Source organism: Hakea prostrata, chromosome 5, assembly GCF_041222555.1.
Source record: "Hakea prostrata isolate BN-2017 chromosome 5, UWA_Hpros_2, whole genome shotgun sequence".
NCBI classification, from domain to species: Eukaryota; Viridiplantae; Streptophyta; class Magnoliopsida; order Proteales; family Proteaceae; genus Hakea; species Hakea prostrata.
In genome coordinates this window covers 9,985,088-10,007,387 of record NC_142604.1, presented here as the reverse complement: position 1 = coordinate 10,007,387, position 22,300 = coordinate 9,985,088, and the positions used below count along the sequence as shown (strand labels likewise).

Here is a 22,300-nt window from a genome sequence, read left to right as displayed (position 1 = left end):
GGTGGACTTTATGGTTGGTCATCTCCACTCTAGAGATATAAATATCTCAAAGTCACACTGGCAAAGGGATAAAAATTATCAAAATATCAAGTGATGGTATACCTGTCCAGCTGGGATGAACACCCTGATTGATTGTGAGATCCTTGGCATCGAATGTGTTTTTTATCGTGGTGTTAATCTTCAAGTCTCATCCTTCACTTTTGCTATAGTGGTGTTAGATTTTTTTTTCTTCTTATGTCATCTCTACAAGATTGGAATTTATTTTCGAAGAGGTATGTTAATTATATCGTGAGTTTGTCAAATAATAATTTATTATTTTGTAGATTAATTCTTCTTGATTCTCTCTTTTAGCTAGTTTTTCTAATAGCATATGTGGCAACACCGAAACCACAAAGCATATTTTGATAAATTGTGATTTTGCATGGGCTTCTCGCTGGGAATTAGTTTTAAGGAAGGCAGAACTGCAAATCTGGCGGAATGGATTGTAGAATGGAAATTCTTTTCTGAATTGGACAGGAAGCAGTATTTACAAATCCAGAGCATGCTCTGTTTCATTTTATGGTACCTGTGAAAAGCTTGTAATGACAGGTTGTGGGGAGGCACTGTATGGAAGCCGTTAGATGTGGTGTTGCACATAGAAAGGGCTGCAAAATAATTTGATGGGTGTATTACAAAGGTAGAAGATTTTGAAAACGAATGCAGAAATGCAACATCCACTGTTAAGTTTTTATGGAAACCATCGAAGGTAGTCAGGTAGACACCTACTCAGTCAGTTGTGATGCTGCGTTCAACAAGGAGAAAGGAAGTGGTGTGGGTGGCCAAATTTGTGGCCTTGAAGTTTGATGATGCTGAAATGGGAGAAGCTTTGGTAGTGGATCACAGTATACTTGAAGCTAGATTGTCTAAGTTACTGCCATGTCTCTTTGTCTATATACCAAGGGAAGCCAATGGTGTGGTAGCATTCCTTGGCGCAGAAAGCCCTCTCGATTGAGTCTGTTAGGGAGCGGCCTTCATTCACTCATTGTTGAAGGAACTTTTTTCTGTCTTCTGGTGTCTCTCATGAGTCTTGAATGATGAATAAGATTATTTTTCTGCCGGAAAAAACACGTGAGTTACCAAACCGTCCTTTATTTTTCGATTTTTCATTATAAAAATGCGCCAGTTATTTTGGAGCCGGTTCGGTTTCCTAAAGCCGTGCACGCCGATAAATGCACCAATCCCACTGTACTCGATAAGCATCTCCACCTCCACTCTCAGGCGGTTATTTCAGCGACTTTTCCTCTCCCTGTTTACATGTTTCTTCCTCGCTCAACATTTTTGAAGCCATAGTCTTCCCGGGTCTTCTGTGAGTGTTCTGGTTCTGACTTCGGTGTGAACAATGGGTTCCTCTGAAGCTAGGAAGAATGGTGGTCGTAGAGCAGAGAGGAGCTCTCATCGTTCCGAAATTCATGGTAATTCTTAGTACACAGATCTCCTGTCAGTGGTCACTTAGGGTTTCTTCTTCACTGGTTTACTCGAACTTGGCTTTTACCTGAGTCACGAGTACTTCGGATCCACAGCATTTTGAAAGTTATGCCAGACGAGGACTCTCGTATGATTTTGATAATCTTTCTTTGTTTACACGTCTTACTTCTTCTGGCTATGCTAACGCATTTGGGCTCTGGGGTCTTGAAAATTCACGCGAAATTAGTGGTTGCATTTTCAGGAAGTTTTTCTTTTTATGGTAATGATATTTGTAGGGATACACTATAGGGACGCTTCAGTAAAGAGTTGTCTCTCTAGCGGAATTTGTAAGCCTGTAGGCATGTAATTTCGCTCCTTTCGTCGCAGTTGCTTTGGTTTGGGGGTTTACGTACGCAAGAAAAAAAAAGCAATAGTGGTTTCCTATTTTAATGCTCACGGTAGCATTTTCTAGGCAAGTTGGTTCCGGGCCTTCCGGCATACCTTTCTGAGGGGGTTTTAGGTACAGTATTGTGTATAGTTTAATGTCGTCGCATGTCTCATTCTTATGTGGGATAACTATGGTTCGCTGGCTGGAAGCTTGGTGAGGTTGAGGGTTGAGGTAGCACTTTGTGCTTCGGGTAACTCTGTTACACGGAATTCTTAGTTTAAGAGGACACCTTTTTTTTTTTTTTTTTTTTTGGTAAAACAGTTTAAGAGGACACAGGGAAAACTTTTGATACACTGGAAAGCCAGTGTTTGATTTGCACCTGAATCGGTGGTTTCATCTCAAAATACGGAGGAATATAAACTATTTTAAGGTAAGTAGTCGATTTCTGAAATTGTTTGCCATCACTCTCTTTCTTGTTAGAATCTTGGTTTCAATGTTTCAACCATGCATGTCTTTCCTCACCTCTTCTAAGAGTCATTCATTAGTTTAATTTTTTTCTTCTTCTTATTTCGTTTAGCTTCTTGAATTTAAATCAAATCAATTCTATGTACAGGAGCCTCTAAAAGCTTTAGTTGAACATGGTTTTGCCACCTCAGACATCTTTCTCGTATTGCAACATGTAGGAGGGTTACTCCTAGAGTTGCAAGTTTGGCTTTGATGGCCTTGGTCTACCAGAACAATGCAGCCCTTACCCGACCTTGATTTTGGCCTTGTCCCTGATCATGACATTAACCCTAGCCCTGATCCTGAAATTGAACTAGCCCTGATCCTGAAATTGAACCTAGCCCTGACCTTGACATTGGACAAGCCCTCACCCTGATCTTGGCCCTGAGATCCTGGGCATGTTTATTCACTAGCTTTGTCTTGGTATAATTTACATTTATGATTATTTGAGTTATAAACATAAATAGATGTATTTGGTATGATTTATGACCCTTGTTTCTCATTAAAGTAAATCGATTTAAAAAAATCATAAATAGATCAAGGGCTGTGTTAATTTTTATTTATGCAACATTAATGAACATGTGTGGAATTACTACTTAAGTAGGCATAAAAAAGTAGAATTACAAAAAATTAGAACAAAACCTTGTTTTTTTCTCTCTCTCCAAGCTCCACATTGCTCCCAGATATTTTACGGATATCAAAACTAACCCAAACTAATAAAAGGAGCCAAAACCAAAACTAAAACTGATATGCATTTTACAAGGTAAACCAAAACCAACCCAAAGCCGAACTGATGATGCATAATATATTTATTCACCCAATGGTACTAAACGTATTGTTTTATCAATATCTGTTATAGGTATTCAATATATTTTTCTTATGTGCTTTCTGTCCTTAGCACTTAAAACAATAAAGCCTCTCTTTTTCATGATTGAAAAATGTTCTAACAATTTTTGGATTGAATAAATGGGGTACATGGTTAAGCAGCATAGATAGAATGCTAGACCTAATATGGCATCATATGCATGATTTGAGTGATTGCAATTGCATTATTGAGTTGGTTTCCAATTTATCTTGAAGGTGACAGTTTCTTTTGTTTTGCGGGTTGTTTTAAATGTAACCCAGGGTCTGGGTTAGATCTTCAGGATCTTCTTAGATAATAACCAGCACAAATCGGGTCTGAATGGTAGTAGAATTTAGGTTTCAGATCCTAGGAGTCTTCTACTGAGTGCAGGAACTTCAAAAGGTTTCTGGTTTCCTATTTTTTTGTCAAACAGAGAACCGAATGGGGGTGGACAGAGAACTGAATGGGGGGTGGAGAGTTTCTAGGAGACTTGAAGGGACTGGTCAGGTTGGGGAAAGGGGGTGAATCGTAGGATGGTGGGAAGGTTCCTAAAGGTCTGAAACAGCAAGGGGGAATGGTTTTTAGGGCTTGTGGGGGTGTAGGGTGCTGCTGGATTGATGCAGCAGCAGGGATGGAGGTTGGGGAAGGTTGCGCAGAAGAGGGAGGTGTGGGAAGGGTCTGTACCTACTTGGGGCTGCTGAGAAGGGGTGAAGACCGTTCAAAGGCTTTGACTGCTGTAGACTTGGTTGCTAAGATTGGATGCTTGAATACCTAAAGATGAAGAACTAAAATTGCAGAAATAATAGCAAATACCCAGCCACAGTTCACCCCAAGGGATCCCATGACTTTCGCTCAAAGCCAATTCTCAAATCATAATTTTATTCATCAACTCAAGCTGAAAATTACATTGATCAACTATGCTATTATAGCTTTGAAAAACATAATTGACTCAAACTAGGATTCCCCAACTAATGGGGATCCAACAACCTTATTACTTGGAGTCCAAGTAAGTTAACAAGACTTACTTAATTAGGACTCAAATAACTGACTTCAAAACAAAAAACAACTCTTAGGGACTGTTTGTTTGCAAAGATGGGGTGAGAAAAGTAAACATGTGGGACCTATATGCAATGGGGGTGGGGGAACAAGAAAGGAAAGGAAACGATTTTGTGAAAAGGTTTTAAATGTGGGTCCCTGATAAGCCCCTTGTATCACGAGTCTATAAAAGAAAGCGTGGCAAGCAATCCCCTAAATCGGGTGGAAGATTTGAAGAGTCATACTACATTCAGGTTACTTTTTAGGATTAGATTTGAAGAGTCATATTACATTCATGTTACTTTTTAGAATTAGATTTGAAGAGTCATATTACATTCATGTTACTTTTTAGGATTAGATTTGAAGAGTCATATTACATTCAGATTACTCTTTAGGATTAGATTTGAAGAGTCCTATTCGAATTGGGATGATTCTGTTGATTAATATTGTAGGAACGCAATTGCTATAAATAGGGGGAAGGAAGAGTAAAGGAGAGAAGGTTTTTGAGTTATTGGGTGGGAGTTATTGCTCTTGGGTAGCCTGTAGGATTCACCTACTGCTAGTAGTGTGTTTTGTTTCTCGTTCAACTTTTATTCAAAGTCCATTATTGCTATTATCTTCTTGAGTTATTCCATCTTTGTTAAGTTGCCTCATTCGGGTACTTAACAGTCCCACTTTGTTGTTTTCCACCTTTTTTCACAAAATCCCACCTATTTTGTGGGGTTTTGAAAAGGGATGGGGGTGGGAAAGCTAGCATGCCACCTCAGCAGACAAGCTTTCTTAAATTAAAGAAGTTTGTTTGCCAAATGTCCCACCCCAGTGAACCAAACAAGCCACACTTTGGGATTTCATGGAAAAATTTGCTTTTTGAAACTTTTTGCCATCCCTTTTTTCCCACCCTACTTCAGATCCAGCAAACAAACGGTGCCTTAATGATAAGATCATTTGGATGAGGAACCCTATCACAACCTACTAACAAACCTTATCACAACTAACCAAGTAACTCCAAATCAACTGAAACTCTTAGATAGACTCAAAATTGACTAACAAAAGTAAAAATGTAAAGTTAGATCCCTGACCCTAGGATCGAGGGGAGTATAACTAGACCCATGGTCAGCCCTAAAAGGGCAGGAGAAAATTACCAAACAATCCCAGGGGTATTCGACCTGCTTCAAGTAACCTTTTTCGATCTGGTTTTTGGGGCCAATTTTAGGGGGCTCAACCCTATTTACATTAGTTATATTGCTTGTGGCCAGGGATACTGAATCAGAGTCAGGGATACTCATAACCAACCCAGCCTAATCAAGTCTAGGTAGGTTGGGTCATGGGTGTCAATTAGGGTATTCATGGTCATGGTCAAGGATTGGTAAAGCCCAACCAAACCCGACCATGTTACAACCCTAGTTTCTTCTAAAGTAGCTCTAATATTGAGTCTGCCAAGTTGGACTGAACCAAACTGACCTGTTTTTGTATGATCCAAATAGAATGAATTCCTTAATAGTTTATCCTTATTGATGTTTGGTGTTGGTTTGGTTTTTCTCATGCATCAAGTTTGTCACTTTTACAGGTAAAAGAATGGTCTGTCTTCCTTTAGACTTAAATGCACCACCGCCACAAGGTATATACTTATTTTCCTCATTTTATTATTTTTGACATTTTTTTTTTTGATCTTGACATACAAACATACTTCGTTTTGATTGTCTTGTGTAATATTTTAATTGTGGCTGTTACAGAGACATTATGTTCGTCTGATTTTTATGATGTTTGTTATTATTATTTATTAGAGGGTTCTGGACATCGTGTGACACTCTTGAAGGACGATAAAACTATATGCCACACAAAGTGCTATAACCCACCGCTTGAACTGTATGTGAGTTTTTTCCGAGTCTTTCTAAAGGTGTTTGTTCTGGTTGTTATGATATGCATTGGCGTTTTCATAGTGTTTACCTTCTTCCTTGATATTAACTTTGTATGTTGTGCCATGGTTCTTTTATTAGTTTGGTTGCATCACTATCTTGCTTTGAATGTATATTCTGCATGGTCATGTTGAGATGGGAGGATGATAGGAAGCATGTAGTGATCTGGCATCTGTTTTTGAGGTTTTCAGCTCTCATATTTCACTGAAATCCTCAAATCTTCTAATTAGATGTAGAAGTTAGTTATGACAAATATTTGAAAAGAAAGGAAAGGAAAATTCTGTATGTATCTAGTAACTTAAATTGTTTGTAACTTGTTATCTTCTTTTCCTGGAATCTTTTCTAATGCATGCTGAATAAAGGTAAAATGCTCAGCAGTTGCCAGGTGTATCATTTTGTTGTGTCGATTAGTCGATGGTTCAACATTGTTCTAGGTAGAAGTTGTTATGGATACATGCTTGGTTGCATCTTGATCCATCATAGTAAATGATTTATTAGCTTAGCAAACTAGAAAGAATATTTCATGCACTTTGTCTTATAAATTGTTGGGGAATTGACCTAACTATCCCTAGGGTGTTGATTTGGGAATTGACCCGTTCACCCTTATGTTGTTTACACATATAACCATGTGCTAGCTATCTACTTGTGCGTTTCAATGATAAGCATACTCATGCACAACTAGACCTGTAAACTGAAATATCCAAGCTGAATCCAATTAGCAAATCCGCTAGCCGAATCCGAATCCGGAACTTTATCGGAGATCCGATAATAATCCGATCCGATTATTGATTGGTGATTGTCATTTTTTTTATTTTTGCTTTCCGATTTACAATTTCCGATTACCATTACCAGTTTCCGCATCTGATTTTCAGCCCTTTTTTCGAGAAAAGTGTTTAATACTTTACTCTAACAGGATGATTTCCGATTATCCGGTTTCCGAATCTGATTATCATCAATTTTCAGAGAAAAAAATGTTGAATACTTTACTCTATCCGGATAAAATTTTTATCTGGATATTATTTGATCCGATAAGCAGCCGGATTCGGATATTTTCCGGTAAGAAAAATTCTGGATGCGGACACCCTTAAATGAATACGAATGCAAATTTTCGCTGTCCATTTACAGGGCTATGCGCAACACACATACTCAAGGAGAGAGTGTAGATTGTATGGAAGCTATCTTAAAGCTACAAAGTTAAGATCTTATAAGACTTAAGGTGTTGAAGACCAAGAAATGGACTTCATGTACATGTTGAAGGCTTAAGAGTACTGAAGAAAATTGTATTAAATTCCATGTTTTCTTTTACAGGTCGTTTGTTTCAAGAGAAGAAGGGTGGGGAAGATAGAAAGGTGGGACCCATTGGTAGTGTGGTGGGGAAATAGGAAAGTAAAGGAAAAGTGATGTGAAAAAGATCCCTTGGCCGAAACCTCAAGTGGGGTCCCAGGATGGCTCCAAGAGGCCACCATAACTTGGTTGAACCCCTAATTAGGGGTATTTAGGGCATTTTGCCCCCTTTTTTTTAAAAAAAAATTCTGGAGTTATTTCCCAGAATATTTCAGCAGTTTAGTTGAGTTTAAACTAGGAAGTTGAATTGAGTTTGGTTTTGTTTAGAGAGTTTTATTTTAAAGTTTTTTTTGGATGAGTCCTAAGTTATCTTAAATTAGCATGTGCTTTTATGTTAACTTAAAGTTTAATTAACTGGTGTCTTTTAGTATATTCCAAATCTAGGGTTGAGGTTTTTAAGTAACTAGATTCCAATTTAAGAGTTTTGGTCAAGTAATGGGATCATGTCAATTAAGGATTCCCACCCAAGTAAGAGACTGTGAAGGCTATAAATAGCCAATCATTTAATGTAATTTTCAGTTTTGATTCAATAAAGAATTTCAGCATTTATCGCCAAGGTGGTGGAAGGGTTCCTTTGAGGGGGACCTTGCGGTTGTTTGTTGGAGAGCATTCTGATTTTCAGCATTCAATCATCAATTGCAGCTTTCAAGCATCGAATTCCGAAGGAGAGTTCCATTCCAAATCAGTAGAATTTTCCAGATCCAGCAAGCCCAAGTAAGTTCAGCCCTAGTACCCCATCACAGGCACCCCCCCCCCCAAAAAAAAAAAAAAAAAAAAAAAAAAACTCCATCGCATCTTCTCTCACCCTCTGTCTTCTGTTCCAGCAAAGTCCCTTCCCTTCCCATTGCAATAGGCCCCTCCCCATGTTATCCCTTCTTCCCCTGCCCTTTTAAACGTCTTTTCTCTTCCCCTTGGATCGCACTAAGCCCTAGGTTGTAATCCTAAAGTTATTTCCCCAAATCTGCTTAGTTTCCTTCACTTAGAAAAATCCTGCACTTCATCTTTTTCCCTAAGAAATTCTGCAGAATTTTAAACTTTAACAAAACCCTAAGTTTCTAAATTCAGATATACCTAAACCCTTGGGCCGCTGAAATCAAGTTCTGAATTGCAGAACATGAACATCTACTGTTCAAAAACTGCAGGACATCAAGGTTGCTTCCCTTTTGTAACCCTATCTGAACACTTTACAAACCCTAATTTGATGTTTAATTGAATTTTCAGATCTGAATTACCAATTACAGCTGAGGGTTTAGAGCCTTAGGATACCCTAAACTTCCTGATTCAGCCTCCCTATTTACTGGATTTCCTAGGCAACCCTTAGTTTTAGGGAAAATTGCCATAATACCCTTAGCCCTAGACCTGGGTTTACATCAAAAGTGTTACGTGGAAAAGTTGAAATTGTGGGTCTCATGATAAATAAAATAATATATATTTTTTTCATTTCCCTCCCTTTCCCATAGAGTCCCACCTAAAAGTGCAGGATTCTAAAAGAGATGGGGTGGGAAAAGTTGCATTTCCACATAAGCAGACATGATGCGAACCTGATTCCAGGGTTAGGGTTTTTGGAATAATTGCCCTAGAATTAAGGATTCGCCCAAAATCTTCCAGCAAATAATTCCAACAATCTCATGGGATCCTATGGGTAGATGGAAATTGGAGGGAATGATTAGGAAAGAAAAATTGGGATTCAGAGGATTGTTAAGGTTTTAACAAAAATCTATATGGGTAGGGCTAAGTGGGAAGAAAGATAAAATTAAGGTTTTTCAATCTTTATGGGAGGTAACCAAAATAATGGGGGAAGGATGACAAAGATGAAGATATGGGTGGGATCTTGAGAGAATCTTTCTATCTCCTTGTTGTTCTTTCCTCTTCTCTTTTTCTTTTCTGCCCTTCTCTTTTCTGTTTCAACTGATGTCTGCAGGTTGAGTGCTCACTGTACTTACTGGGATTGACGGTTGAATGCTGAATGTGGGTGCTGAGTTGACTGATAAGGTCAATGGCTAGTCCTCAATGGCTATATTGATCAGGTTGACTGGATAAAGCCCAAGGTTGACCCATAGTTCAAAAATATGAATGTGTTCTATCCATTGGAACCATATTTAGACCAACCATTCTCTTATAAATAGAAGTCTTTCTGATACTCTCTGACACAAATTCCAAGCAATATAAAGCTATCATTATTATGGGATTATTGTAGCCCTTTTGGCTCCCAAATATTCAAAATCCCTTTAGTGATCCATTTCCTTTTTCTTGAAGACAGTGGATGTGTTGATTTTGAGGTGGGTAGTTCCCTAGAGGTTCAATCCCTCTTTTTGAAGATGGTTAGAGTCTTGATCTCAAGGTAGAGACTGGAGAAAGGTCAAGGCTTGATCATGCATTTGCATTCATTTCATTCCAAGGGAAGTGTCATCCCAAAGGTTATGTAAGTGTTTGCAACTTGATCTTTGTTTTTATTCCATTATTTGTGTTGGACACTCTTGCCCGGAAGTAACAATTCCTTATTGGGTACCCCTGCCTGGAAGCAATGACTCTGTATTGAGTCCTCTTGCTCAGAAGCAATGATTCTATAGGGTTCTCTTGTACGTAAGCAAGGATTCATTGGGTGCTCTTGCCCAGTATCAAAGATATTTTGAAGATGTGTGGTCTCCCCCACCCACTACCTACTTGAGGTGCTAGAAGAGAGTGGACATAGGTTCTGTTGAATTGGACCAATATAACTCGTGTCTTGTCTAGCTTTATTTCTGCTCCTTAATATTTTAAACTATAAAAATATAATTATTGATTCATTGCAAGTACAAGCACGTTTCACTAGTTTCAACCTATTCATCCCCCTCTAGGTTGACTTTCAGAAATAATAAAACAAAATGAGGGGCATCTTATTTGACTTTTTATACTTTTTTTGTGGCAAAAATTTAAGTTAGTTTTTCTATTGTTGGGGTCATGGTTCCCTTAATTTATCGTATAACTTTGATGTTTTCTTTATACAGGTAAGACTACATGGTGCTAGATTTAGGTCCATGAATGAACTATTTGTTATTTGGGTTTGAGAATCAAAAGTGGTTCATTTCATTGAGAAACACGTTGGGAATAGGATTTGGTCTCCACTTTCATCTGAATCTTGCTGCTTGGAGCCTCTACAGTGCTTTAATTAAAGCAACTGTTTGAAGGGAAAGAGGGTGGGGAAAGTAACTGAATTATGGTTGAGCATCAGTGGTATAGTAATGATAGTCTTTGAAGCTTGAGCTTCAAAAAGCTTTCAACATCGTTGAAGCAGGAGAGAACATTCAACTGTAATAGTTGGCTGCAGTCACTTGGAGAATTTGATATAAGCAAAAATAGTAATTATTTAGACGAAGTTATGGATCTTGAACACTTGTGATTAAAAATTTTAGACATTGGTGTAAAGTAGCAAGAGTATCTTGCTGGTAGGGAGGATGCAGAGAGCAGGAAAGATACAGGGGAAATGGGCCTTATGTTATCCGTCTCATTAAAATTACTTCCGAAGGAAGTACATTAGAACCAACTTGTGGACTCAGCATTAAGAGAACTTTCTGGGTAACCAAATTAGAATATTCTATTTTAATGGCAATGTTAAATGAAGGCATATATTGGTCTACTGAGCTTCTGCATTCAGATCGTGATTGTATAAAAAGTCAGTGAAGCATACCCTCAATAATGATAGTTAATTTAGGGAGCATTCCCTTAGTTAATTTTGTAGATGGATTCTCATTTTCTTGTCGTTAATCTTTTCTTTGCTAAGTTTCCACTGTTGGATTGGCTCAGAATGGTCAAATACTTTTTCAACATCCTCAAAATGTTGATTTCACACCTCTTTTGGGGAATACTGTATAAAGATGAGTTGTCACAATTCACGAGTGCTGACTAGATGGTTTTGTGAATTTTAGCATTCAATTTTTTGGGCTACATGGAGATGTTTTGCAAATTTTGAGTAAGAGCCTAAGAGGGAACTGCAAGAATTCAGTGGAGTGATAGTAAGCAGCTGCTGATGTTAGCTTACTGGGGGTCCATTTAGTTCAATGTAAAGTTTGTGAAATTGAAGTTGACAAACTTTTCTAACCTTCCAACCAGACAATGAAAAGTTTTGGTTTGAAGCATGCTTCAAGTTTCGCTGAAATTCCATTGAAATCTTGCCGAAGATGAAATGTGCCTGGAAAAAGTCTTGTATTTCCAACCGAAACTACCTGTTTCGAGTGGTTTGACCATGTCGGTCCATCCTCATGTGTCATTTTCATCGGTTTTGACTAGATTTGCGAGTTTTGCAGATCCCGTGTCAACCACTTCGTTAGTTTCGACCCTCTTGAGCTTCCAAAGTGGTTTCTTGAATTCAGACCTCCATGTTTCACTCAAATCCCTCTACTCCTATTGGATTCTTCCTTCCATTTGCTATATCAAAGTGGATTAAAGCTCTTTTTTCAGTCAAATTCCTCACTCATTGTATGTTTAGTGTAGGGCCTGATCTAAGAATCCAAGTTCAAGTTATTATTTTACTTTTTTTTGTTTTGTTTTGTTTTGTTTTTTTTTTATCTCCCTAGTTTAAAAGATTACTTTCTGCACAATCTATTTTGAAGAAAAAATACGATCATGGGGGATCATCTGCTACTGCTATGTCTACACATGGATAGGGATCAGGATCATGATCAGGATCATCTTTTGTACACTCCATCTTTAGATACCCATCACACCCTGTTAGCCGTCCTCCTCTTACAATTTCAGTGTCCCATTTCCTAGGTTGTGATCAAGGTTTAAAGTATCACGTATCAGTAATGGATTGGTCGGGTGATTTTAAGAGAAGTTTCGCTTCTGTATTGTATCGTTTTGCAGATACGTATCGATAGGTGCAGAATTGAATAGAAATGATCAAATACACAAGGATATAGTCTAATTCAGGCAAAAAACAATAGACATAGTTAATAAATAATAACTTTATCATGCAACTATCACTTAAACATGCGTACTTCATAACTGTCAAGAAGACATAGCTAATAAGTCTCTGACCTTGCATAAACCAAGTATGAGGGCATTGTAATTGTCGATGCCTGGCCTAAAATGTCTTCCATTACTGTAAAAATCTCCATGGCTTTAAGTAGCTTGCTCTTCGTGCACAGACCTCTGATCAAGGATTAATTGGTATAAGAATCAGGAGTAAATCCATCCTTTGTCATCTCATATAAGAGCTGGAATGCTGCCATAGTGTTTTCCTTCCTACACAAGTTGGATATGACGTCCCTATAGTAGTCATGCATGGAAGAGTTTGTTTTGTTACCTAAGATTTGGATAATGGAGAAGGCTTCATATATCATCCCTTCATTGCAGAGGACAGCAAGAGCATTATATGTTCCCTCATTAGGATGGCAGTGTTGACACATCATTTGTTCTAGAAAATTGATAATAGTAAGACATAGCTACCCTAAAACATACCCTCTCCGTCCATCATCTACATTTTCCAAAACAAAACAAACACCCCTACCACATTCACACGGTTGACGGTTCTAACCAGACTGGTTATAGAAAAGATGAAGCAAGTGAAAATGAAACCACATTCACACGGTGAAAATGTGGTATATGGCTATAGAAGAGAGGACATTGGAAATTCTGCTTTCAAGTTCATCTCATAATTTGAATTTGGTTATTGAGATGCAGGCATCGAAAATAGAAGTAATGAAGGTAAAAGGGATTCTTTTCTTGCATAAATTGCTTAATCTTCCATGGTGTTCCACTCCTCTGCATAATAAAGTTTCCATTAATGTAGCCATTGGTGGTCAATCCTCTCTGTAAATCACAAAATTTGGAGATGCATATTGGGAATTTCCAACTGTATAAAGGATAAGTTATATGATGATTTGAGCTTAAACCCAAATTAAAAATTCTCACAGAGCTCATGAGCAGAGTAATTTCAGAAACAACATGAGAACCTATACTTCCAACATTACGAGACAAAACAATAGTTTACTTTCAAATAGCAACCAAAAACAATCACCACCTAATAAAGAGTGAGGAAAGAAGAAAACACAGTAAGGAGAGTTCAGTGAGGGAACAAATCCAACTAACAAACAAAGATGTAAGTGTAACCATGAAGAATGTGTTGTGGAAAGAATTAAACCTTCATAGCGGGAAGACTAAATATGTGAAGACTCTTGAGAGCTATCCCACTGGGACTTGAATGTAAGAGAAGCTGCACGCATAACATGACTAGAACCTAAAGGACTCTTGACAGAACCTCTAAAACAACTGTGTTGAAGTGTAAAACAGAGCCACCATATTACCCAAGCTGCACTCTTAATTAAATGATTGTTTTTTTTTCTTCCCATTACTCATCTTCATTCTTATTGTATTCAGCATGATCTGTGTCTTGAGATTTATTCCTGCTACTCAAATCTTCATTCTTGTTGTATCTAACTTGATTTGCATCTTGAGATTTCTTCACCTCTTCCCAACAATTAAACCGTTGTGGAGGATAATTTAAAAACCCAACATCTCACATTCTTCTCTTATTAAAGCTTCTGTAGCGTACCTTAAGAAATTCAAAAACAATATAAGAGAATGTGAAACTAGAAATCCTTCTTTCGAAACCCTGCAACTCGTCATGAAAACCCCTTTCTTCCCTATTTTATGAAGTAGTTCAATGCGTATCGAGTGTATCGATATGTATTGGTTGGTATCGCTATGTATCAGTACGATACACATTGTTAGTGTAATGTGTTTTTGTAAAATATAAACGCTACGTATCTTTGTATCGCACCGTTTCGAACCATATTGGCCGGTATGTATTCGATATGTATCGCTTATTTTGAATTTATTTAACATGCTTTTTTACGCAAGAAACGTCTCTCTCATCATATCATTTCGTACCGTATCAGCCGATACAATGAGGGACACGAGAGACGATATGGAAAAATAAAAATCTAGAGACATATCGACATGTATCATATTGATGGCTTGTGATACTGATACGTATTGGCTGATACGAAATGATACTGACTGATACTTTAAACCTTTGTTGGGATATCTCTCTCATGTTGATGATGGGACTTAGTGATGGGCAAGTATAGACTACCAAAATGACTAGGCAGCATTGTGTTATGGGATGTGTATGTTGCACATTCAGAGGAGAGGTTGAGACAGATGCTGAGGTATGCTGCTTGTGGAATGGATCAACCTAGGAACTTATCAGTCCTCATGGTATTAAGTGAAGATCTCGGAAAAAGTTTCTTTTTGGTTCTTTAGTTTGTGGTTTTCAGCATGGTGGTAGATTTCGTAAGATATCTTGCTTTTTCAAAGAAGCGAGACGAGATGGAGATCGAGACCAGAAAGTTGGGATTTCTCGCTCGAGATCTCGCAAGATCTCGCCCTGGATCTCGCCATATCTCGCTTGAACTCTCAATTTTCGCCCTTTTTTTGTGTGGATTTTGGCTGGATTTTCACTTGCAACTACTCTTAGCACATCTATAACATCGAAAGAAGATCAATCATTCTCTGTTTGTCTTATGAACTTATGATTTAATGACTTATATAGAACTTCTAATGGTTGTATAATTTTATTATTCTATTCTTGAAAATTGGGATTGTGATACTGATATCCATATGGATGGAATTTTGATGACATTTACGTTATTTGATGCATTTGATACACTTGCTTTTTCATTTATATGCCTTAAAGGTTCTATATTACATGTTGTATAACCTTGTATTCTCTAATCCTACAAATATTTCGGTTTCACACTATGGGTAGACTTAGAAATCATACTTAAGATTGTTTTCTGACAAATCTAAGGCCACCAATGTGTTCAAAAAGCCTCAAATAGGCTAAATACCCAATATCAGCCTAATTGGGACCTTAAAACCCACGGAGATGGGACATTGAGTTGATGCAAAAAAATTGCATATCTCGACTGAGATCTCGCCAAGATGGTCGAGATCTTGGTTTTTCAAGGTGGTGAGATCTCGCTCAAGAGAGAGATCTTCTACCATGGTTATCATGTTGTTCGTCATGGAAGGTTGATTGGATTAAACATTCAAAGTGCATTTATTACAATTTACACCTTTTTGTATTTGTCAAAATGGATTATATGTCTGAATTAGTAGGATATGAATGAGTACTTCTTGTTGATTTTTTATTCAAAAGAGTTAATGATTGTGTTTATAAGGCTTTAAATAAGGTGTATGCAAGAACATAGGTAATAAAATAGTCAAATAAGGGCTGAAACCAGGTACCAATATTTCCAGCTAAAATTCCTTGCTTTTGGCCCATTTGCCGAGATCTTGGTTTCTATCTGGCCGAAAACGGCATTGAACTGAGATCTTGAACCTTAGTTCAAAGTAAAGTCTGTGAAATTGAAGTCAAATGAACTAACTTATTTCACTTTCTAAAATTATACCTTTTGAGATGTAATGTTCTCCTCCTCGCTACCTCTTTCCCGCTGTCAGTTCACGTTCACATCATTGCAGTTTACTTAAACATTGAAAGCTTTACTTCAGTTACATCTGAACAAGAAAAGTAACATCTATCCAAATTTTGTTGAACTCTATGTTTTGGAAGCCTGATATGACGTGTGTGTTGACATTTAACCTTAAACGTGTCTTGGTTATTTATATATTTTCCCTTTTTAATTTATCAACAAGGAAAAATCATCTGATTCTCACAGAAAAGTGATCTATCCTGATCTGGATATTTATCAAGCAAGACTAAATTGATAGAGTTATCTTAATTCTTAAACTCACTGCAAAATAGGAACTCTTGCTAAAACCAGGTTCATATGAGTAGATATCCTTTGATAATCTTCAACTGAGCCTATAACTTAGTGTACTAGTTTTGCACCTGTGTCTGCTTTATATACCAGTTTGGAACCTTCAGTATGCTGATTCCTTTCTTTCTCCAGTGTACCGAATTGGAGGATATCTGAGATACGACGGCGAACTTCAGTCTGTTCAATATCTGGATTGCCTCAGTTTTTCCTGCAGGCTAGTCCTGTGAATTCTCATCAGCAGCACGAATGGTCTTTATTCATGGATTTTCTTAAAAAACATGAGAGGGTAAAGATGTTACTTTAGTTGTTATCCTTTTTTTTTTCAGCTCAATCAGTGGTTGTTCTTTCTATCACCTTAGCATTACTATATTTTTGGGTAACATTTTCAATTAAGATATTTCCTGGGGGTGATAGTAGAATGTGCTCGTAAGTAGTTTCTAGCTTTCATTTCTTTTCTCTGTTATGGTATTTGTTCACCGTGTATTAGAAATGAGGTTATATCCATCTATTGTTCGTTACTGATTCCATGCTTTTGAAGGTTGCTATTGTGAAATTCGAGTCATTGGTATTTTACATACTTCCTCCTGATGCTGGTGCAATTGCAGACCGTGCTGTAGTTGCCTATCGAGATAAGTCAGTTGAGTCAGGTGAGATTCAAATTTTGTGTTGCATGTGCATAATTTCTAATATTGATTCAGATTGCAATAGAAAACAAGTGGTGCCTTTTTGGGATTTGAGTAATTGGTATTTACATACTTCATCCTGATACTGGTACAATTGCAGATCGTACTGCAGTTTCTCATCGAGAAAAGTCAGTTGGATCAGGTGAGCTTCCAGTTTTATATTGCTCATTGGGGGTGGGGTGGTTTGAAGGATATGTGCTTTATGACCATAGTTGTCAAGGTGATGTCTAGGCTTCTAGGTATTGTTTTTTGGATGTGTGCCTTGGTCACCTTATTGATGTCAGCTTAGGTTTTTTTGAATACCCTGTACCATCTTGCTTTATTGTGAAATTCAAGTCATTGGTATTTTACATACTTCCTCTTGATACTGGTGCAATTGCAGACAATGCTGGAGTTGCCTATCGAGATAAGTCAGTGGGGTCAGGTGAGATTCAAATTTTGTATTCCCCGTGCATAATTTCTAATATTGATTCATATTGCAATAGCAAACAAGTGGTGCTTCTGTGGGATTAGAGTAACTGGTATTTTACATATTCCTCCTACTTCATCCTGATACTGGTGCAATTGCAGATAATACTGCAGTTTCTAATCGAGAAAAGTCAGTTGGATCAGGTGAGCTTCCAGTTTTATATTGCTCATTTGGGGAGGGGGTGTGTGGGACTTAAATATATGTACTTTATGACCATAGTTGTGAAGGTGATGGCTAGGGTTCCAGGTTCCTCTTTTTTTTTTTTTTTTTTTTTTTGGGGGGGGGGGGGGGATGTGTGCCTTGGTCACCTTATTGGTGTCAGCTTAGGTTTTTTTAATACCCTGAATCATCTTGTTTCGCTGAGACGGTGCAGTAACCATCATTACCCAGACCCTGAGCTGGTTACGCCCTCTCACATAGAGGGCAGACAATGGTGCAACAACAACCTGTGACCCAGTGGTCACAGGTTTGGATACAGCCTCTCTGTAGCATGGATAAGACTGTACACATTGTGATTCTCCCCACCCCTGACGCACATGGTTGGAGCCTTTTGCATTGACCGCTTTGCTGCACTTTGTCCCATTTACCTGCTGTTCCATGTTTTTTAGCTTCTGTATACTAGTTGGTTTTTTATGTATTTTGACTAAGTAGGTGAGAGATAATGAGGATTTTTTGGTTGGTGTTGCTTCTTCAATACCAGGCCGTTCCTTGCTGAAACCCAAGGTAGCAGCTTCCACTAGAATGGTTACAATGCCAGACTCTGGAATGGTAGAAGAATTTAGTGATAGTTCAGCAACTAATTTTCGGGAGAAGGATGTTCGAGCAGTGAAAAACTGTTCTGATTTTAAATTTCAACAGGCAGGCGTAAGTTCTTTTTCGCATACTGTTAAGGAAGCCTGCAGATCTCTCTCCAGGGAAGGAAAGCAAAGCTTTTCTGATAAAAAATTTGGAGACAGTAGTGAAGGGGTTTCAAAGATTAATTCTGAGAAACAGCTTCTTAGTGCCAAGTTCCAAGATGAGGTTGTGGGTCATTATGCTCATGGTTGTAGAGGTGAAGCTCATTTTGGATCTCAGTCCATGTCAGTGCCCCAAGACAATAGATTTGGGGAGAACTTTGTGCGAGTAGATCCCAGTTTCTTGAAAACTCTTGGTCAGACTCATTCAGATTGGGCTTTTGGTGCCATAGCTGAGCTTGTCGACAATTCTAGGGATGCCAAAGCAGCAAAGTAAGTTCATCAGTTTGATTTTTCCATATGAGCTTCACTTGGAAAATACCATGGATATGGTTTCTTCTTGTTTCTTAGATTTCTTTTGGCTGCTATTCTTCTTCTTCTTATTATTGTTTGTTATAGTTGGCTTACAATTGTGGTATGCTCAACAGCTTGGATATTTCCATAGATAGCGTTTATTCCAAGTTACTGGGAAAAGATATACCAATGCTTTCTGTTATTGATGATGGGCATGGCATGTCACATGAAGAGTTGGTGAGAATGGTCTCTTTTGGGCGCAAACAACCTGTTGTGGATAATCCAGATCATATCGGAAGATTTGGAGTTGGATTCAAGGTTTTTATGCACTTATTCATCTTCTTTCTTACTGATTGCTGAGCAGCTTTTGTTGGAAAACTCTTTTCTGTTTGTTGACGTTTTTCATTGTACATTGAATGTGAATCCTCAGGGTGTTCAAAGCATGGATATTGGTTTACTCATTCGTGTGACACTCTTTTCCTCTGGCATTTTTCTTTCATGTAGTCTGTAAATATGGTTTAATCAGATATATAGAGTCAATTATTAGATAGAGCTGATTACTGATACTTAGTCAAGTTAACTTTTTGGAGGTCTTCGAGCAAAACTGAAATCATTAAATACGGTGAAGTTGCCAGAAGACACCATAAAATGATGGAAATTTTGGAACTATGTTTAGCTATGAAACCCTAAAGGCCGTCTTTTTTCAGGGTAGAAAAACTCTAGTGTCCTAAATTTGCAAAAGTTTTCTTGAAGCGTAATTTATGAAATCAATGAAACGTTTTAGTGGTTGAACATACTCTTCTATTGTTAATTATCTGGGTCAATCCCTATTCCCTAGTTAGGAGGAGGAAGAATGAAGAAAAGATCTTCATGATTTGAGCATGGGAGACGAAGAAGAAAAGAGGATTAAGTTAACTTTTGGCTTCCTAGACTTAAATACAAGAAGTAGATATAAATGGTAAAAATGTGCAGTGAACCTCACCTGGTTTCCGAGGACTGTAGTCAAGGTATCCTTCATCGTAGAGGACTTTTTTTTGTAGCAATATGCTGAGTCATCCATGGCTCTTTCAGCTGCTGGTTCATCTAGCTCTGATACCGATTGATGTAACATTGTAACCCATGGTCTGGCTTAGACTTCAGGATCTTTCGTTACTTAGAACCAATGTATATGCCCGATTATCGCCGATACGCGATCGGATGCGCGAGGCGACCCCCGCGCCGCCGGGCGCGCGCGCGGCGATATTCCGGCTGCCGCCGGCTCTCCCTTCTTCGGCGGGTGCTTCTTCCCCCTGCCGGGCTTTCAGATCTTTCCGTGTTTCTGGCGCCGCTGCGTTCGCGCCCCCTCTCGTCGGGGCGGGGCGGGGAGTGGTTGAGAATGGAAAGCGACCACCGCTTGTTGCCCTCCCCCGCTCCCTTCCTCGCCGCCTTCCCCGCGCCCTCCCCGCCCCGGCTCTTCGGTTCGGCCCCTCCCTTTCTTCGTTCTCGTGCCTCCCCTCCTTTTCCTCTTCCGCCTTCTTCTCTTCGCTTGTTACAAATAAATATGGGCTTGGCTTTTCTTCTTTGCCTTCTTCACTCGCTGACCGCGGCCACTCTTCCTTCTTGTTCTCTTTTGCTTGGGCCGGTTTGCTCTCCGCCGTGGTCCCTTTGCGCGCTTGGGGGGGTTGGGGTGCGGGTGCCTCCTCCGGTTTCAACCGTCGGCGAAGATCGACGCTCGCGTGTCGGTGGTGTCGCTGCCCCGCCGGCGCTGCGCGCCTTGCTTAGACCAGCTAATAAATGGGATTACAGTAAAGATAGGTTTTTTTTTTTAATGGGATGGTTTGGGTATCCTATGGGACAGCTTTTTCTTTTGGATGAATAAATAATTATATTAACAACATGGGACAACAAGAAATATAAAGAGAATTGGGGGGGGGGACAGCAGCCAATCATGAGGGCGACTGGAAAGAGGAGTTTAGACTTCAGGAACTAACAATCAACCTATTCCTCTGAGAGTTATAAACAGGGGGTGGGGGAAAGTAATAAGCCTAGAAGATACATCAAAATAGATGGCATTCCAAATCAAAACTCGGGATCGAGATTTGGAAGTCCATCTTCTCATGTTGCGCCTTGCGCTCCCACCATAAATGGTGAAGAGTGGCGGCGAAAACGAGTTTACCCATTTGGTCGCAAATCGTGGAGCCAGAGAAAGTTCTTAGGATCCAATTCCAATTTCAAGCAAAACCAAAAGAACGTCTTGACCTAGGCCAAATAGAAGCAAGGGCTAAATTCCAAATGGATTGGGAGAAGGGACATGAGAAAAAAAAAGTGGTCAAGGATCTCATTTCCATTCCAAAAAAGAATGCAGTTGGGGTTGGCGGGGATGTGGTGATTGATGAGGAAAGCTTGTGTTGGGAGGGCTAAGTTAAGAGTTCTCCAAAGGGTGAGGGAGTGGTGAGGGATGTGGCCTTTGAACCAAACCAGAGGGGTCCATGGGATAGGAGGGGATGAGGATTTGAGGAGGTTCCAAGTAAATGCGGTTGTGAAGGTTTTGGCATGGGAAGGGATCCATAAGGTGTGGTTAGAAGCAGAGGTTGGTAGGGCGGGGGAGGGAGTTCTAGACGTGTGTGAGACTAGGATGGGGAGAAAGGGACCAAGAGCCATTAACAATAAAAGAGGAGAGAGGGATAGCTTTGGGGATACGGGAATCATAGATAGCTTGGGGACCAAAAAGAGAGAACACTATACTCATCGGATGCCAGGGATCTAGTCAGAAAGAAGTGGAGGATGCAGAGGAGATTTGAATGGAGATTGCAGAAAGGGCACGGGGGTGGAGGGTAAGAAGTTTTCTCCAGATCCAGGAAGAGGAGGAAAGAGTCGGGACAGTCCAAATGGAGGCTGATTTGAGAAGATATGAGTAGATCCTAGGAGACCCAAATGGAGTCATGCTTAGAGACAATTTTTCAGATGAGTTTGAGGAGGTAGGCCAAGTTAACTTCATTAATCCAACAGATTCTAAGGCCTCCTTTAGATTTAGGCTGGCAAGTGGCAGCCCAACTAATAGGATGGAGGAAATAGGAGGTTTCTTGACCCTTCCAAAGAAAATCAAAAAAGAGGGATTCCAGGGTATGGATGGTAGATTTGGGGAGAGGGAAGATGCCGCACCAATAAAGATAGGAATATTGGAGGACAGACTAGATGAGCATCACTCTTCCAGCAAAGGAAAGTTTAGATTAACAAAATCCTGGATGGGCTAAGGGCCTGTTTGGTTACATGAGTTTGGAGATTTCAAATCTATGGAGTCATAATTCATAAAATTAACTGTTTGGTTGTGGAATAAAATTTGTGGATTCATCCTAAAAAACTATTTGATCGACGTAATTTTTGTGAATGCGCAAATATTTAGCGTTTTTATAGTAGCAATGAAATCTCTGGATTTCACCCCATATCCATAAATCTACAGATTCACGTTTTTAGTGTAAAATGATGAATCTTTAGATTTCATTAATCCAGAGATTTTCACAACCAAACGGGTATAAATCTCAGATTCATGAATCCAGATTTTTCAAATCTCTGGATTCATGTAACCAAACAGGCCCTAAAGAATTGTGTATCTTTGGTTGGGGGAAGTCTTAGGGTTTTAACAAAATTAAGATGGGCTGGTGTTTTGGGATTACTAGGGTTTT

General features: G+C 39.0%; 1 protein-coding gene across 4 annotated transcripts in view; it reads left to right on the top strand.

Moving 5' to 3' along the window:
• Positions 1–478: 478 nt before the first annotated feature.
• The window catches only part of LOC149015029 (uncharacterized), a 53,389-nt gene continuing 31,567 nt past the window's right edge, over positions 479–22,300 (top strand). Inside the window, exons 1-10 of one of the 4 annotated variants that reach the window (XM_089154611.1) lie at positions 479–1,451; positions 5,782–5,832; positions 5,999–6,080; positions 16,372–16,525; positions 16,778–16,886; positions 17,023–17,064; positions 17,305–17,346; positions 17,493–17,534; positions 18,092–18,617; positions 18,773–18,956. In XM_089154611.1, coding sequence (XP_089010737.1) covers positions 1,379–1,451; positions 5,782–5,832; positions 5,999–6,080; positions 16,372–16,525; positions 16,778–16,886; positions 17,023–17,064; positions 17,305–17,346; positions 17,493–17,534; positions 18,092–18,617; positions 18,773–18,956 — 1,305 coding nt within the window. In that variant the 5' untranslated portion in view covers positions 479–1,378. Of the gene's footprint in view, positions 1,452–5,781; positions 5,833–5,996; positions 6,085–9,778; positions 9,897–16,371; positions 16,526–16,777; positions 16,887–17,022; positions 17,065–17,304; positions 17,347–17,492; positions 17,535–18,091; positions 18,618–18,772; positions 18,957–22,300 lie in introns of those variants that run through there. The other 3 variants (XM_089154607.1, XM_089154610.1, XM_089154609.1) reach the window with 3 other exon arrangements.